Source organism: Eublepharis macularius, chromosome 7 (genome assembly GCF_028583425.1).
Source record: "Eublepharis macularius isolate TG4126 chromosome 7, MPM_Emac_v1.0, whole genome shotgun sequence".
In the NCBI taxonomy this organism is placed as follows: domain Eukaryota; kingdom Metazoa; phylum Chordata; class Lepidosauria; order Squamata; family Eublepharidae; genus Eublepharis; species Eublepharis macularius.
The window spans coordinates 791,295-809,893 of record NC_072796.1 but is presented as its reverse complement, the minus strand read 5'-3'; the positions used below and the strand labels follow the sequence as shown (position 1 = coordinate 809,893).

Sequence of the window (18,599 nt, the reverse complement as noted above, 5' to 3'; positions counted from 1 at the left end):
CAGCTGACTCGGTGGATGGGAACCCAAAGATTCCAAGCCCAAACTGGGGCCGGCTATCAGCAGTGCAGATTCCGTCCCACGGATTTTTCCTGGAGTCACCTCCTTGACGTTTTATACGAGTTGAACGTTTGGGGAGTGTGGTGTCATCTATGAAATGTGTTAATAATATAGTATGAATTGTTGATTGTATGAATTACTATGAATTGTATATGACAAATTAGTATTTGAGCACTTGGACACTTTAAAACTGTATGAATTGATGTTATAGTCATAAGAGTTTTTTTCTCCCAAGTAGGGTATTCCTTTTCACTGATTAGATCCCTGCTGTCGGCTGTTGTCCTTCATCACTACACGTGTTTGAGAACCACAGCACTGCTGGCGAGCAGAAGTAGCTAGGAACCTCTTTCATTGGCATCAAAAGAGGAACTAAGGGTATGGCCAGGGTGCCCCACCTCTTAGAAGCCATTTTCGATGGGAAAGACCGCTGCACATGCGCGCTGAGAGGCGGGAGCGCCCCCTGGTGGTGTTTAGCTATGGAAATCTCTGAAATCGGCAGGCCTGCACATGTGCAGTCTCATGTGTGCCTGCACGGAAGACCTAAGTGCAACACTGTTTTTCTTATTCGTGTCTTTCTTCAATTCCTTCTAATTTCTTCACCAATATACTCCATTTCTTGTATTTACATGAAGAAACTTTAGGGAAAGACTTTGTCAGTCAGGAGAACTGATCGGCCGCAGTGGCCATATTCTCCAAATCCAACAGTGTTACAGAGCATGTTTTCCAACTGCTCTAAAGTGAAAAACTGTGAGGGCAGTGACGGCTTCCTCTCCAAAGGAGAGTTAGAAGCCCCCTCACCGCTGTTCCCAATAACAGCACCGGTCGGTACAGGTGGCACAGATCTCACAGAGACCGCAGTGGCTGCTGTTCACAGTGTGAAAAGATCAGAGGCTCAAAGGGCACCCAAAAGAAGCTCTGTTCTTACCTACCCAAGAAAACTGTGGCAGCCATTCCTGACCCCACTGAGTCACACAACCTTGCCAACCACCCAGGGGGACCTCCCAAAACAGTATCTGGGTGGGTCATCGTCCTTTGTAAAAAATGTTTTGACGCTCATCAGCTGAGTCATGGATGTTCATCTTGTAGTGCCTTACAAATGTGGATGTTGATGACCAGGAGGCCACCTTGCAGACCTCTTCAATTGTAGCATGTCTGGCGAAGGCTCTGCTGGTTACGGTACTTCGAACTGAGTGGGCCCGGTGGGATCTCGTGAATTCTATGGAGGCTTCTTTAGAAGAGTCCCAATTTGATCTTGTGTTGTCCTTGATGAATCTCGGTAACACTCTTTGGGAACAAAAGGAGAAATTCCCAAAGGGTCTCTTGATGGTGCATCTCAGTGTCTTGGGCATGAATTTTTCTCATCTCTGGCTTGGATAAGGATCTTATCAAGCGCGTCCCCAAACAGACTGTTGCCTTGGAATGGAAAGGCTGGAAGTCAGCTTGCCAGGCCCGGAGCCATAAGGTTCTTCCGGTGGCTGCTGCAGGTGCCATAGCCCTGGATGATAAGATTAGAGAATCTAACACTGCATCTGCTGTGAATGAATTGGCTTTGAGGACTTTGTTGGCTCCCTCCGTTAGGCGGTGGATGGTGTTTGGGATAGGGTGCAGAAGTTTTCTAGACCAGACCGTAGCTGCTCTCGATACTATCAAGGTGATGGCAGAGGCCTTGATGGCTACTGAAGCGGCTTCATGAGCTTTTCTTAGGGCGAAGTTGGCCCTTTTGTCTAGGCTGTCCCAGGTCATGGCCTCACCATTTTCTGAGAGTAGTCCAAATGGCTATAATGCAGCTACTGGAGCATCCATTTGTGGGATCTGAAAAAACTGATGATAAAGCATACGGTTTCTTAATAAAGCTTGGAAATTGGCTGTTGGCCATGGGTTCTGCCCATTCTGCCTTTAATTGGTTCTCAAAAAATTCAGGGAAGGGGAAAACCCTAGCTGCTACACTCGACCTAGGGAAGAATTCTTTGTTTCCCTTGGGTCTGCCCTTGTGTTCTGAGGAGAATGGACCTGTTTCTTCTTCTGATGGATTCTCCTGAAGATAGGAGATGCTAGTAGTCCTCTGATTGAATAATCTTAGGGATTGTTCTGGGATTTCTATCTCATCTTCTTCCTCATCTCGGATGTTGTATATCATAATATACTGTATATTATGTGTGTGTGTAAAGTGTCGTCAAATTGGAACTGACTTACGACGACCTCTGCTGGGGATTTCGAAGCAAGGAGGGAGCAGAGGAGGTTTGCCGCCAGTGCCTTCCTCTGCAGAGTCTTCCTTGGTGGAGTCTCGTTCCAGTACTGACCCTGTTTAGCTCCCGAGATCTGACTGGATCAGGCTACACCATGCCACCTTCCCTGTAGACTTTCACTTATCTGCATAAACATTTGTTTCCCATTGACAGTTATCTCTCTTTCTATTTCTCTGCTATAGGTTTGCTTTCTAGCTGCCTTAGTGGGCTAGCTAGGTTTCCCTTTGTGTGAAATTGCCCCTTCTATGTTTCCCTGTCTGGGAGGGGAAGGAGAGGAGGATGAACCGGAGGTCAGCCTCTTCCCTCAGCACTCTGACAAAAATTGGCAATCTCTTCCCTCATAGTTTGTCTAATCAAGTGTAGGAAATCCAGAGGTAATACTCTGATCCCAGTGCATTACTCACAAGTAGACCTTTGCCATCAGTGCTGGATCCTAGAGCTGTTGCTATTTGTTGATCTGCAAAATGACTTGACTGGCTCTCACTGGGTCCTGTGCTCATTGATGGGCTTAGACAGAGTTCTCTCAATGTCTGTGACTGTGACACTGAGAGATCTCTGTCTTTCGGTGCTACACCTCTGAAGATGCCAGCCACAGCTGCTGGCGAAACGTCAGGAACTACAGTGCCAAGATCACGGCAATACAGCCCGGAAAACCCACAACAACCATCGTTCTCTGGCCGTGAAAGCCTTCGACAATGTATTTCTAAAGTTAGTCCAGTGAGAAAATTGGAAAATCTGTTTAAGTCACTCTGGAACAGTTTGTGGTGAAAGAGGTTGGGATGTGGATGGTGCCGCAATACATGTCAAGGGAGACTCCCCAGGCAAACAACTGAGCAGTCTTGGTTTCACCTTTCATTTCTCTCCTCAGTGAAAGGCGCAGGCGAGGGCAGGAGGCAGGAGCCTGTCTCCTCAGAGAGAGTCCTATAGTCAAACCAAGACTGAAAAGAAGTCTTCCGTATTGACTCATTCCTTTACACGGGTATCAGGCTTCCCTCCGGTGGCACCCTGATTGCGATGGGGAGCCTCACACCACTTCTGTACACAGCTGGGCCTTCTACTGGCTACGGTCTTTGCTGAATCTGCAGTTCCAAGTAAACAAAATGTGATCAGTTCGCTTTGTTTATTTGTGTCAGCAAAAATCCTTAAAACAATAGGGTAGCTATCTATCAGCAACTTATTTCTTAGTTTCTCAGCTGGGTTAGCAAATAATACTGTCCTTCAGATAATAAAAATTGAAATCAAGGAGATGATGAATTTTTGGGCCCTGTGACATCCAGTAGTTTACTGATAAATTCTTGAAGGAATCTTTGTTTTAGAAGGAGCTGTTGTATTTTAGTTTGATAAAAGCATAGCTTGAAATCATAATTTCAACCTCTGGGAAAGGTTAAGTTACAAACAATACTGATGCTGGCATTTAATAACAACAATAATAATGTTTGCTTTATATACTGCCCATAGAATCATAGGGTTGGAAGACACCTCTAGGGTCATCTCGTCCAACCCCCTGCAGAATGCAGGAAATTCACAACTACCTCCCCCCCCCCCACATCCCCAGTGACCCCTGCTCCATACCCAGAAGATGGCAAAACACCTCCAGGATCCCTGGCCAAACTGGCCTGGGGAAAGTTCAGAGCGTTAAGTTCAGGACAACTTAATACCCACTCAGAGTGGTTTACAAAGTATATTATTATCCCCACAACAATCACCCTGTGAGGAGATTCGGTTTCGTTTTCCCGGCCATGTCGGACGTTCCTCTCCGCAGGTCCGGGGGGACCTGTCTGAGCAGCCTGACTGGGCGGTTGACCCGCGAGGGTTAACCTCCAGGACTCCCAGTGAGGGAGCCTGGATCCGGGGCGCCGCGGGAAGAACCTGTCCGGGGTCTGAGCCCCAGCCCCCAGACTTGACAAGAGGGAATAGCAGGTCAGCCGGGCCGACGGGCAAACAGAGGGGGCAGCCAGCAGCCAGCAGGTCAACTGGTCAGCCAGCAGACAGTAGGTCAACCGGTCTGACTGGCAAGCAGAGGGGGCAGCCGGGGGACAGCAGGTCAACCCCTCCCATGGGCAAATGGAGCCAGAACCTGCCTGTGCCAGGGGCAAGGGGCAAAGGCCCAGGGCCTCAGGAGGCAGGGGGAGACAGAAGGAGGCCAGCGAGTCCCACTCCCCTGGGGAAGGAAAGGGGACTAAGCAAGGCAGAAGGGGGCAAGGGCAGAGGGATTGGGGGCCCAGCAGTCACCCACCCAAAAACCTTACCTGAGGAGGAGAAGCAGCAGCAGCCCCAACAACCCAAAGCCACGCCCCAGCTAGAAAATAGTAGCCTGGCCCAGGAGTTGCCAAAAGCCAAGCCACTCCAGGTGGGGCTATTGGAGGCACTCTGCAGGAAGCCCTGGGCAACCAGCCAAGGAGCCGCAGCTGGACCCACCTTCAGCCATCAGCTCAGCCAGGCAGGCCGGGCTGCTAGCCAGGGGACTGCAGCTGGACAGGCCTGCAGCAATCAGCCAAGGCAGGGAGGCTGGGCAGCCAGGGAACAAGGCACAGCTGGTGCTGGTCAGTGGGGCCAGATCAGCTACCCCAGCTGCAACTGCTTGGTGCAGCCCAAGACCAGGCTGGAAGAGGGGTGGGACAGTAGAAGGAAGCCCTATAAAAGCTGGCTGGGAAGAGCCCTGTGTTGGTGGGTGTGAGTAGGGAGTGATGATGTGGAGCAAGAGCGGTGCGATGCAAGCGTGGAGGTTTGGAGGAGAGCTCTGGGAGGAGGAAGTGAAAGAGGACGCAGAGGGTAAGCAGGCCAGGTTGAGCAGGCCAGCGAGTGGACTGAGAGGGAGTCTGGGTGAGGTATACTGCCCCTCCTTCCACAGAGCAGGGTCCTGCAGAATCCCTGGCCCCCCTATGATGTCAGGAGCAGACTGCCCAGTGCCACGCCCAGTGGCAGCGGTGGCAAGCCCTGACAGAACCCTCTGGAAGTAATGCAGGGGGTAAATTGCCCGCTTGCTCCAACGGAGGCCGGCAGACTTGCGCAGCACCGCGTGTGCTGCCGGGCCATGGAGAACGGCAATAAGCAGATTTAAGGTGAAAGCCTGTAAGTAAGCGAATCCCTTCTGACTCTTAAGCATATGCGAAGGATTGGTGGGAGCTGAAGCTAAGAAGGCGCGGATTTCTTCCCCCTTTACCGAGTTTCGGAACTCAGTTGGCGTCCCCCCCACCCAAGATGGCGATGAAAAAGCAGAGCCCAGCAATGAGTAAATCGGTGATGGCGACGCTACAGGGGAAGGAGGAAACTTTGGAAGAGTTGGTGAGACGAGCAGTTTTCGATGCTGTGCAGCCCTTTGTAGCGAAACTGAATGAAATGGGGCAAAAGGTTGATTCAGTGGAGAGCGAGGTGAAAGCCATTAAAGAAACAGCGACCGGAGCAGAGCAGTCTGCGCACGAGAACGCAGTACTCATGAAAGCAACAAGTAAGGAAGTGAAGCTTTTGGAGAATCAATTAATAGGATTGCAAGTGGACCGTGCCCAAACGGTACTGCGTCTTCAGAATGTAAAAGAGGAGGAAAATGAAAATTTAAAAGATGTGGTGTCTGGACTTTTGGCGACATTCGCAGAGGCAACTAAAGAAGAGTTAAAAAGCGACATCTTGGAGGTCCGGCGGACGTCTTCAAAGTATGTAATGAAGCGGCAGCTGCCTCGCAAGATTATTATTGACTTTTCATCTAGGAAGACTCGGGACACCATCTTATATAATTCGTACAATGTGGACTTGGATTATTTGGGCAACAAGGTTAAAATTTTGAAGGATGTTCCATTTTTGGCTCGTAAAAGAAGATTCAAGTATAAAGGACTTGCGGCTTTCTTGAGGAAATGTGATGTGAAATATAAATGGTTGTTTCCAGAAGGCGTTTTGTTTAGTTATAAGGATCAAACTTATAAGATTACATCGGAAGCCCAGCTGACAGACTTTTTGTTCAATCATCAGGAGTTCCATCAAGACGAACGTCCAAAGTCTGAAGGGGAAGGTGGGGGGGAGGAGAGAGCAGGCACAGCTGCTCCAGCTGCGCAGAGAGAATTGAGACCGAGACGCAAGGGGGGGGGAGAAGATCTGATCCTGAATATAATCTGTACTGTATAAGACCTACCAATCTGATCGCATGTTAGAAAGTTAACTTTTAAGAAAAATTGCAGCATGAAGGGAATACAAGAGATGTAGTGTTTATTGTTTGTATGTTGCTCTTCCCCTTTTCCCAGCCCCCCTCCCCTTTTTCCCCCTTTTTCTTTCCCTTGTATTCTTGTAGTTTTTTGTAGTTTTCTGTTAGATATTAAAAAATAAAAATTTTCAAAAAAAAAAAAACAATCACCCTGTGAGGTGGGTGGGTGCACTCCACCTCTTTCATGACTTTTGCAACTGATTTGCATCTGCTCCCCCTCCTCTCACCACCTAGATATATCTGGTCAGTTTCTTCATACCCTCCATGCATCTGATGAAGAGAGCTGTGGTTCTCGAAAGCTTATGCTACAGTAATGTTGGTTAGTCTTAAAGGTGCTACTGGACTTTTTACTATTTTGCGACTACAGACTAACACGGCTAACTCCTCTGGATCTATGACCAGTTATTGTTGTTGTTATTAATGTCATTTATAGTCTGCCTTTCTCACTGAGACTCAAGGTGGATTACACAGTGTGAGATTAGTACAGTCAATATCAAGGACAGAGTTGAAGAAATGCTGAAACAGAACATAACACAATTTTAGGACTCATATTAGACAACATGAAGCACATGTAGCTCATAGGAGCACATATTTAAAACAACAGATAGTATGTAAGGCAATGTAGTGGTGAAGTCTATGGTCTCTAACTCATTAGGAAAGCATCTGAGACCCCCTCCCTACAATACAAAAGCCATTTTGAATAATTCGATTTTGCATCGTTTGTGGAAAGCCAGGAGAGTGGGGGCTCTCCTGGTTTCAGGCATGCCATTCCACAGGGTAGGGGCCACCACAGAGAAAGCCCGTGTACGGGCTGCTGTTGATTTCACCAATAAGGCATACCTGACCAGTTTGGATGCCTTCACTCCACTGAAGAGAAGAAAACTTCAGCTAAGTCCGGATTCGTTTTCGTTTTCGCAGCCATGTCGGACGCTCCTCTCGGCAGGTCCGAGAGGAAGCGGCCGAGCCGCCTGGCCGGGCGGCTGATCTGCAAAGGTTAGCCCCCAGACTCTCCGGCAGGGAGTCTGAGTCCGGGACGCGGCGGGAAGAGCCCTCTGACAGATCGAGGCAGGGGGTAAATCGCCCGTTTGTCCCTGTGGAGGCCGGCAGACGAGTGCGGCACCCAGTGTGCTGCTGGACTATGGAAAACGGCAAGGAGCAGGATTAGGCGAAAGCCTGCAAGTAAGCGAATCCCTTCTGTTACTACAAGCGCATGTGAGGAGTGGTGGGGTCTGAAGGTTAGAAGACTCGGATTTTTCCCCCCTCATAGAGTCTCGGAAGATTGGCGGTTCCCCCCCCCCCTAAAATGGCAGCGAAAAAGCAGAGTCCTTCTCTTGGCAAGTCAGTTACGGCGGCCTTGCAGAGGGGCGAGACGCTTGAGGAACTGGTTAAAAGAGCGGTTATGGAAGCCATAAAACCCTTTGTTGACAAGCTGAATGAAACAGATCAAAGGGTGGGCTTAATTGAAAGCGATGTGAAAGCCATTAAAGAAGCAGCGGGGGGGGGGCAGAGAAGTCTGCCCGGGAAAGTGCGTCACTTACGAGAGCAGCGAACAGGGAATTAAAGTTGGTGGAAAATCAGCTGATCGGATTGCAAGTGGAGCGAACACAAACCATTTTGCGTCTCCAGAATGTTAAAGAGGAGGAAAAAGAGGATTTATGGGCTCTCGCCTCGGAACTTTTAGCGACACCCGCGAGGGCAACTAAAGAAGTGAAAAGCGCCATTTTGGGAGTCCGTCGGGCATCTTCAAAATATGCAATGAAGCGGCAGCTGCCTCGCGAGATTGTTATCGAGTTTTCATCTAGGAGGGTCCGGGACAGTATCCTATATAATTCATACAATGCGGAATTGGACTTTCTGGGAAATAAAGTCAAGATATTGAAGGACGTTCCATTTTTAGTGCGAAAGAAAAGATTTAAGTACAAGATGTTGGCAGCTCTCTTGAGGGAACGGGATATAAAGTACAAATGGCTACTCCCGGAAGGAATCGGGTTTAGTTATAAAGATAAAGCTTACAAGATTAATTCGGAAGATCAGCTAAGGGATTTTGTGGATAAAAATTCAGAATTTGGACCAGACACCAAGCAAAGAGAAGAGGATCCGAAGCCTGAAGGGAGGGGGGAGGCAATGAGCGCTCTGGCGGTAGCTGCGCAGAGGGAATTGCGCCCGAGGCCCAGGGGAGGGAAAAAGATTTAATTTGAACTGTAATTTGTAATTTGTATGATCAACCACTCCGTCACTACTTTATTAAGCTATTTTTTTTACTATGGCAGTATGAAGGGAAAGCATTGAAATGTAGCGTTTAGTGTTTGTAGGTTACCTTCCCCTTTTTTTTCCACCCCCCCTTCCCTTTCTCTTTTTTCTCCCTTCTTTCCCTTCCCTTGTGCTATTGTAGTCTTTTGTAGTTACTGTCATTGTAGTTTTGTATGTTAGATATTGAAAAATAAAAAATTATTAATAAAAAAAAAAAGCCACGTGTGGCTCCCAAATCTCTAAGTGAGTATCACTGCCCCGTTTTGTAGGGGGATATAAACCTCTGTACCAACTGCAATTTTTTTCTATGCATACCAAACTAATATGTATTACACAGCATGATCACAAAAATAATGCAACAAATGATAAAGCTACTACTATCACACTGTACAATAAAAAAATAAAACAGCAATAGTAAGTATACAAGAGGAAAAAGTAAGAGGATGATCTGCACCATTATCAGGGACGTTCCTTTTCCATACAGACCCAGAAATGAAGAAGTTACAATGTGCATGGCATGGATTATAGATTTATACATTAATGGAGATTTACTTCAACATCTCTCATACTTTTAGAGACCCTTTATAAGCATGTCCATATTCTGAACAATATTTCCAAACGATCCACAGCATGGTGCAGGCTTGAGTTACCCATAGGCTTATCATTAACTTTCGCTCCAAATGTTCTTTGTTTTTCTCACTGTAGGCCTTACTTTGAAGGCTTGTCTCACTCAAGTTCCCAGACAGAAATTGGGAGCCTCCACAGCGTTAGAAGCCTGAGAGAGCCACCCAGTCCAGTAAGTTATCCTTTTTGGCATTTTTAGAATACAATTCAATCGTACCAGTTCTGTGTTAAGAGAAATTACTAGAGATGGGCATGAACTGGGAAAATGGTGGTTCGTGGCGGTTTGTTGTTTGTCGCGGGTCACGAACCAAGAACATTCATGATCATGCCCCAGTTTGTGAACCGGTTCCTTTGTCTTGTCACTTTCGGAGGCCATAGAATGGCCCCCTTGACAGTCAGAGATGCCAAACTCACAAGGAGTCTTCAAAAGGCTATCCTCCAGCCACCCTCCAAGTTTGGCAAAGATTGGATTTTAGATGTCCGAATTATAGACTCCCAAAGCGGGTGCCTCAGGAAAGTTCCATTAGATATAATGGGAGCCACGAATGCCACTCGACTTGCATTGGCTCCGTTGGAATACATTGCAGCACCCAAAAGTTGCAATGAACACGTGGGATGGAGTTAGAGAATCTTCCTCTGAGAATGGAATGATGGCCCCCAGAGTGGAATGATGGTTCTTGGGACTAGCTAAACAGCTCTGGGCTGGAATGGGGGCAGAAAAAGTACTCTTTGAGGGGACAGTCAAGGAGATGTTCTTGGGGAGACAGGAATATTCTTTTAAAGGACAGGAAGACAGAGACAATCTATGAAAGGAGGTTAAACTTGTGAGGGAGATGTTCTTTGGGCAGACAGGAATATTCCTGTACAGGAAAGGGCAGAGGCAATCCATGAGGGGAGGTTAATCCTGGAGGAAAGGAGACCTTGGGGAACAGAAATCTCCCCAACGGGGCGGGCAAGAGGAGGTTTGAAGCACCGACTCTTGGTGGGAGAGAAATCATCATGAGGAGGCAGACCTGGGTATGAGGAGACTAAAAGACAGGATTCTTGGGGGGAGGAGCAGAGATCTTGAGGGAATAGATATTGAGGCTGAAACTGAGGATTTTGTAGGGGACAAAAATCTGGAGCCAGGCTTCGGCAGCCCTTCATTGCATGACAGCAGTGGGCGGAGGGGATGGGGGGGGTGGAAGAAGAGGGAGAGGATGGTGAGCAGCATCTCCCGGCATCTCAGCCCCCAAGAGCCCAATCCTGCAGGATGCCTACTGGTCCTTGGTCATGACCTGGGAGGTCAGCTGCGTGGGGGCGATGGGCCCCTGGGGTGGTTTATTTACAAGCTGGAACATAGGAGTGAATGGTTTTTAACTCAAAAACATATTGAGGTTAAACAGGGAATGTTTCAGCATAACAGAGCAGATTTTAACTGCCCGCGACCCCTCTCCCTTTTCCCTCTCACTCTCTCCAATGTACACCAGCTTTCATTCGCCCGGCATTCTGCCCCCTCTTATTGGTTGGTTTTTCAGTGGAGGTGGAGCCAGACTTGTCCGTCACACCAACCTTCAGAGCTAGTTTGATAATTTCAATCTTTTTTGCCATTATTTCATGAATCTCTTCTTGTTGGCCGCCATTTCATAAATTCCTTCTCAGATTTACAGTTTAAATCAAACAAAATATAATAAGTATGCAGTGTACTACATTTCTGTCTCCAAGCGGTAACCTTTCAAATTTAGTTAGATCCCTCATTGATAACAGAGGTTTTGACTGGAAGATATGGAAATAAAAGAAGTCTGACTATCAGTTTTAATCAATTTACCTTCAGAAGAAACTGCTTTTCCATCAATAATGAGAGCACAACAATTTGCATGTACTGTCTTCTTCCACATTTTAAATTGATCTGATTCTGATCCAAATTTGAAATTATCTGATAGAATTGCAGATGATAACAGGAAAGTAGGAGATAAAACTTTATGATTATACCAAGTCCATATTCTAACTATGTCATCTATTATATAATTATCATTAGGTGAAATTTCTCTCTGATTTTTTCCCTTCCATATCTAAGCTATCTAGTGGGATCTTCACAAAAGCTTGCTCAACCAGAATTAATTACGGATCTTTGCTAGCTGCATGGTAATATAGGCTAGGATTAAGAACTCCTTAACCACCTTTAACCTGTTTATCTTTATTTATGAAGGGAAGTTTAAATCTACATTTACTGGTCAGTTTAAAAATAACTTGTTGAAATTTGGTAAGACTGAGCATTTCTTTCCCTGTAGGCTGCCTTAGCCATAAAGATACATTTGTTTCTATTACAGTTATCATTGGATTGAAATGAATTTTAAGAGATCATTATAATCCTTACATGGACAGATTCCTAATATTTAATGACCTTACTCCTTTTAAGGTATTTTAACTGAGATTCAGAACTTGTTTTTCATCTGTTTCAAAGAAATGCACTTCAGTTTTGTCCATATTAATCTTATAACTGGAAACTTCAACAGAAACAAAATGTTCTCCAATTTTAAAATTGTTCATACAGAAAGAGCTTTCCAACTTATCAAATGCTTTTATTGCATATAAAAACAAAAATACTGCAGACCACGGATAAACCCTGAAGCTACATATTTTTGTAAAATGTTCTTTAACCTCAAGACCAAAATATTTGCTAATGTTACAAACAGAGTTTAACAAACTGATCAGTTGATATGTTCTTGGTAATCTTTTTTTTTGGTTTTTAAAAGATGGTCATTTTACCTTCTATCCCTGTTTGTGGAAATTTCCCCCTCCCCCCATATATCACATTTATCACATTGAATAAATGAATACTTAAAATTTGACAAAAATGTTTATAATATTCTCATGTTAAGCTGTAAAGGCCTGGGGCTGTATTCTGTTTGAGATCTTGAACAACAACAACATTCAGTTTATATACCACCCTTTAGGATGACTTAACACCGACTCAGAGCAGTTTACAAAGTATGTCATTATTATCCCCACAGCAACAAACACCCTGTGAGGTGGGTGGGGCTGAGAGAGCTCCGAGAAGCTGTGACTGACCCAAGGTCACCCAGCTGGCTTCAAGTGGAGGAGTGGGGAATCAAACCAAATCCGCCCTGAGCCTGCTTGCGGGGAGGGCAGAATATAAATATGATAAAATAAATAAATAAATAAATTTTAGAGATTAGAGTCCTGTGCTCTTAACCACTACACCAAACTAGCTGTTAATAATTCTTGCAGCATTACTGTTGAATCAAATTTCTGTCTATCTCCTAAAATTAGTTCAGGAATCTTGATTTTAGCAAGAAATGTTGAATGTAGCTGTCAATCGAAAACTGAGACTTATTCGATCATAATGATGTTATAATGCTATAGCTATATGACAACCTCTGATTTTGTTTAAAAACTTGAAAAGGCCCTTGGGGCGGGGATGGCAACTGCAGAGGTGACTGAGGCAAGGAAACTGGTGCCGTTGTGGGTGGGACCTGTAAAAATATGCATGCTTTGACTACAACAGGCAGCTGATCAGATATGCTTTGACTACTGTTTTTCAAAAGAATCGGTTTGGGAAAGATGACAGCAAAATGGGGAAAAAACATGGCAAGTAGATGATTAAGGGCCAACATCATACATGCTAAAAAAAAAAACCCTCTCTAGTTGGGATGCCATACTGGAGAAGAACCTCCATGTGGAAACAGCCCAGCCAGCTCTACGGTAGCCCCTTTGAGATGTGCCCAGAACAGGATACCCGTGCACACTATACCAAATGCAGCTGCACGTTAGAGTTATACAAGGGCATTACAATACTGTTTAGTTTTCAACCGCTTTCCTAATAATGCTTAGCACAGAATTAGACTTTTCACAACTGACACCTAAAATTCCCCGTTGCTGTACAATCTTTCTTTCTGATTGAGTTTCTTCTTTCTATCTCCATTTCACGCTCACGTCAGAATTTGAGTCAGAGAGGTGACCGTAGGTCCCTCTTCCAGGCCTCATATTTCTACCTGCAGTAATTCTGTAGGGGAGTCTCTCCTAGTTTTTTAGTTCGTTGGACTCTGTGCCTTCCCTGACATAGCCACCCCACCCGCATAAATACGCCCTTAAATAGTTTGTTCTAAGGATAGCCAAATGCCTCTGATTTTTCCAAATGGCCATTGTATCTGTGTTCTGTTTTAGTACCTAAATCTCATGGGGTTTTTATGTCAATAGGAGAATCTTCAGCAAGAAGACACCCAGGAAGCAGAACAACTTTCTTCTCTGGATGTTTTCCTTGAAAAGCTTCCACCAAGTGGCAGAATGACAAAGACGGAATCTCTCATCATTCCTTCCATTAGGTAAAATGCTGAAACTGTAGGAGCTCCAGAACCTCTTTGTGGTCTGGAACTCTGTGTTTGGACACTTATTTCTTTGGGCTTTAACTAATGAACTCTGGCTTACATTGCTTCCAGTCCAGTCTAGCTGTTCCAGACCTAAGGATATTCTGTCCCCTTGTGACATGTACAACTCTGCTTCCACTCCCACATGTACAAATTCCACTCCATCTAAGTGTCTAGCTCTTCCTTCCGCAAAACTGATAATGTAAATTTTTAGACTCATAAGTGACCACCTGCAACTCCAGAGGTGGAAACTTTTTTTCTCTCTTTTTAGTATTAAACAATTGAGATTCTTTCAGCTGTTCTGTTAAAGGTAACCTCAGCCTCTTATTTTATTCCGTGTTCCTTGAAATATCCTAGCGTCACTTCTAAAGGTAGTATAATGTCTGGTTTTCTGCTTTTTTTTCTCCTTCCACAAACATGAGCTCTCGGAGCCTTATACCTCTCAAACAATAATTTTAATGAGGGACAGTTTGATCTAAGACCAGATCACTCATTACAATTTGTTACTTAAAAACCTATAGTACGCTTTATTATCAAAACACAAATAAACAAATAATAAAACTGATAATAATAATAAACAATAGAATAAAAATAATAAAACAATAAATATTGGAGAAGAAAATCATACAATTAATTTACTTAAATCCTGAAACGCCCAACAATTGTGATCCTTAAGTTCCAGTTCAGGTAGCCCTTTGACTTGCCTCTTTAAACTAATTGGAAGCCACTGTAAGTGTTTGAGTCCTAAGGATATTCTGTCCTCTTGTGACATGTACAACTAGTTCATTTGCTTTAAGCTTCTGCTCAGTTTAGGCAGCCCAAAGCTGGAAGTGAACCTTGAGCGAGAGCAGACTTACCAGGCGCAGGCAAACTCCTGCCCCCTCCATCAGTCGCCCACACTCAATCAGCTGAGCAGCAGTAGAAAAACACGGGACAACGTTACTCCCCCCCCCGCCCCCATGATGCTCCAGGAATTCCCCGAGTCTTTGCCATGGAGATTGGGAAGGCTCCTAGTGCATCAATGGGAGAGGGGACTCTGACATCTCTCTGGGTTGCATCACAGTCAGTGACGTTTCCCCCTCCTGGGATCTGTCCCCCAAAAGCTCATGGGATTTGCAGCACAGGCCTGGCAACTCTAAGCAAGAGGCTGCTCCCCTATTTATTTTGTCATTTTATGCTGCTCTTCTTCCAAGGTAATACTAGTGAGAGACTAGCCAGGGAGAGCACAAAAGCAAACAACCAAGAAACTCCCCTCAAGGAAAAAGCAGTAATATACAACGATATTTACTCAAATGCTCAGCGTGAAAAAAGTGCAAAATGCTATGAATAAATGCAATGTAATAAGAACAATATATCAATTCCACATAGCATAAATACAGTCAGTACCTCAATGAACATGGCACATCAGTTTCCTCAATAAATACAATTGCACCATCATAAATAATTCATAAATCATCACTATCCTATTCCAATAAATATGTAATTTGCAACACAATCCTAAAAGGTCCGTAATACAAAATCAAAGCATCAAGTCTCTACATCTATACATATGCTTCCTAGCCCAATCTTTATTCTGGTGTAATCCAAAGTTGATTTCAGTGGATAATTGAAGATGGCTGGAATTCCTAAGCACATCCCGCTCATGAAGGGTGTGACATCTCAGAACAGTACTTTTTGGTACCGTTTTGGTACTACCGGTGTGAATGATACAAATGAAAATGAAATAGCCCCTTACAAATGAAAATGAAATAGCCCCTGAGAAAGTGCATTCGGCGAAACAAAGGACTGCTAGCAATTTGTTGGGCTACTTCTGAGATGTCACACTCTTCATGAGTGGGACGTGCTTAGGAATTCCAGCCGTCTTCATCACTTCCAGAAGTGACCTCGCTTCCCAGAAGTGACCTTGCTTCCTGGAAGTGAGGTCATCGTGCAGGGCGCAGCCACCCCCTGGAGCACTCCCTCGATTCAGGCCCACTCGCCTCCCTGCCCCATACCTGGCAGCAATGTTCTCTCTAAGCAGTGCAGTGTTGTGAGCCAGAAATCTACTTTGTGAGCAGCAAATTGCAAGTTTGGTCACACTTTTTCCAAAATCAGAATCAGTTTGATTAAAAGACTTTTGAATTAGATTATCTGAGGCATTGGTATTGGGTGCCATCAATATTTTGATGACACCCACTTATGCATGTGGTTCTCAAAAGCTTATGCCTCAATACCGTTGGTTAGTCTTAAAGGTGCTACTGGACTCTTTGCTATTTTGCATCTACAGACTAACGCGGCTATCTCCTCTGGATATTAAAGAGTGCATCTGTAATATATGGAGTTCAGCAACCTACAGAAAGGACTGAGCTCTGTCTATTCTGTACTCAAACTAAAGAAATTTGCTCTGCTTCAAAAAGAAGAGAACTTAAAACTGTTTCTATTAGGAAAAGATATTCTCTAGGATTTCATAGCTTTCCTTTTAGCTCCCTATGAATGTGTGTCAGCAAACAAAAGTTGGGAATTTCCAGCGAAATGGAAATAGATTTTATCAATGTACAGTTTTAGTTAACTTTGACGGTTTAAATCTTAAAATTGCAGAGGAGGACTTTAATAATGTTTAAATCTAATCTCATCTGCCCATAGGGGTCTCTGTTACTATTCAAATGAAATTTGGCTTCCTGAAATTATTAACCCTGAAGCAGCCTGGCCAAAGCAACCTGAAGCCATTTCACTTTGTGTGACCTGATCCTTAGTTCAATCATAGCCACTGTTTGCTCTGTCTTCTGCACATAACCTTTGCAAACTATTTGTATAGCTTGTTTTCCAGAACAAAGATCGCTTAGAGTGAAAGTACAGCATTATCCACAGTTCAGCTCAAATACGGTTTTAAGCATGGCTTCAAAGCAGTATCTTAAAACATGTCAAAATCCGTGTGGGCTGGGCCTGTGTCTACAGGGTCTGACAATATTTATTAGTGGAACGAAGATGGGTTTCTTGGAGCAGTGTTGTATCTGGTTTCAATTTAAATAAATTTGTTAATATTCTTTGTTAAAAATTTGGGTTGTTGAGTCCTCAGACATTGAGGAAGTTACATTCAATCTTGAACACATTCCAAGAATTTTCCCAAAATTATATCTTGTCAAAGGTTGTGTTAATTAAGTAAGATTTAACAGTATTATACAACTTTTGGTAATTTTGTGGTTATTATTAGTGGAGTAGAAAAGAAATTATTAAAGGATTCAGAAGTTTTGTAGTAGCATGTATTTTAAGATTAGTATTGTAAGTTAATGTCACAATAATGGGAATTTTTTTAAATGTTTAATTTTTTCCTTTATAATAATTATTTCATTTTAATTTTTTGTACACACTTAAACTATGAGTATAGATATATAACTTTCAAAGTAGACTTACTATTTTCTAAGTAGTTAATTAACAATGAACTTGTCTTTGTATTGAAAGAGTAAATTAAAAAGTATAGAAGAAGATCACCTAAAAATTAATCCCCACCACCCCCCTTTTCAAGAAACACCTCTTGAAAAGTGTTTCTGTCACACAAAGTGAATTTAAGTAAGGTTAAATTTATTGCTTTTTCTTTTATTGAGTTTTCCTCTCTCTTTTTTCCTCTTCTTAGAAAATATAATTATTGCTCAGAATGAGCTTAAATAACGTTAAATGTTTTAAGAAGTTAACAAGACAAAACAACTAGACAAATATGGATTTGTCTTTGTTGTACTAATCACTTTATTTTTTCTTTGTTAAATTAACTTTGATTGGAGAGATGGTAATAATGAATTACAAATTAATACTTGGCTTCTAAAATTATACAGTTCTCTAGAACCTGGGGGGATTCTCTCCACACAGGTCATTGGTATAATACCAGTAAACAAGGGTAGGACTAGTTTGAGAGTTTTTTAAGAAGTTCCCTTCACCTTCCTTTCCCCCAATCCCAAAATGTGTTATAACTTTAGCTGGATATAATTCTTATTTTATTTCACTTATTAGTTGCTGAAATTGGCTTTTGCTTTAATTTTGTATGCAGTGTCGATCCCATATATTGATTCATATATTGTTCTGAACAGGAATTTTACATCCTTTGTGATGTGTAGGTGGTTGTTCCATATTTTGGGAGAGGGGATAGCTTATCTAATTTCATGGGGGTAGATACGTCCAAATCTTGCAACAATATTAAGCCAGAATTGTGGTCTGAAATGTCGAGTAGCTTGTCTTTGTGTTAGATTTGTAGATTCGTGTAGTTTGTCCATTTGTAACTATTTGGGCTCGTCAGTGTTTCAGTTATTGCTTTGAGTTCTTATTGTTTGCTTAATATTTCACTTGGTAGGTCTATGAACACAGAGATTGAGACTCCGTTAAAGGAGAATGTGGATTGGGTTCTGGCTGGATCTAATATTTTCCTGTGTGTTCTGCAATCTGGTATGATTGCCAGAGTGTCCCTGGGATTTTTGTCTTGTGCATTTTTTTGCAAGCTTATGCGGTAGGCTGTTGTTAATTGTGAGGGCGATACGCTCTTCTAGGTGCATGACATTTGTTAGCCAATTTGCCACGAAGGAAGACGTTGTCTGTGGGTGTTACTTACTTGTCAAACCCCCTGAATTTTAAATTAGATTGGCGAGCTGATATTTCTAGATTGAATATTCTCTCTTGCATGCAACTGTTTTCCTTTTGGAGATGACGAGTCTCCTCCTGGAGTGTGACACTTAGATCTAGGGACAGTCTGCTTTTTGCGAGGTTTTGTCAATGGATATTTTAAGTTCTGCCATTTGTTCTGCTAATAGTTTGATAAGTAGTGTCATTCTTTCCATTGTTATTTTCCATTATTGTTAATAAGTTTGTTAGTGCGGGGTCAGGAGGGGAAGTCAGCGGTAT

General features: G+C 43.6%; 1 protein-coding gene across 1 annotated transcript in view; it reads left to right on the top strand.

The window, feature by feature from the left end:
• PACS2 (phosphofurin acidic cluster sorting protein 2) overlaps window positions 1-18,599 on the top strand; it is a gene marked incomplete at its 5' end in the record, with an annotated part of 213,975 nt that overhangs the window by 60,627 nt on the left and 134,749 nt on the right. The window contains 2 exons of the mRNA XM_054984815.1: window positions 9,451-9,541; window positions 13,570-13,694. Coding sequence (XP_054840790.1) covers window positions 9,451-9,541; window positions 13,570-13,694 — 216 coding nt within the window. The remainder of the gene's footprint in view (window positions 1-9,450; window positions 9,542-13,569; window positions 13,695-18,599) is intronic.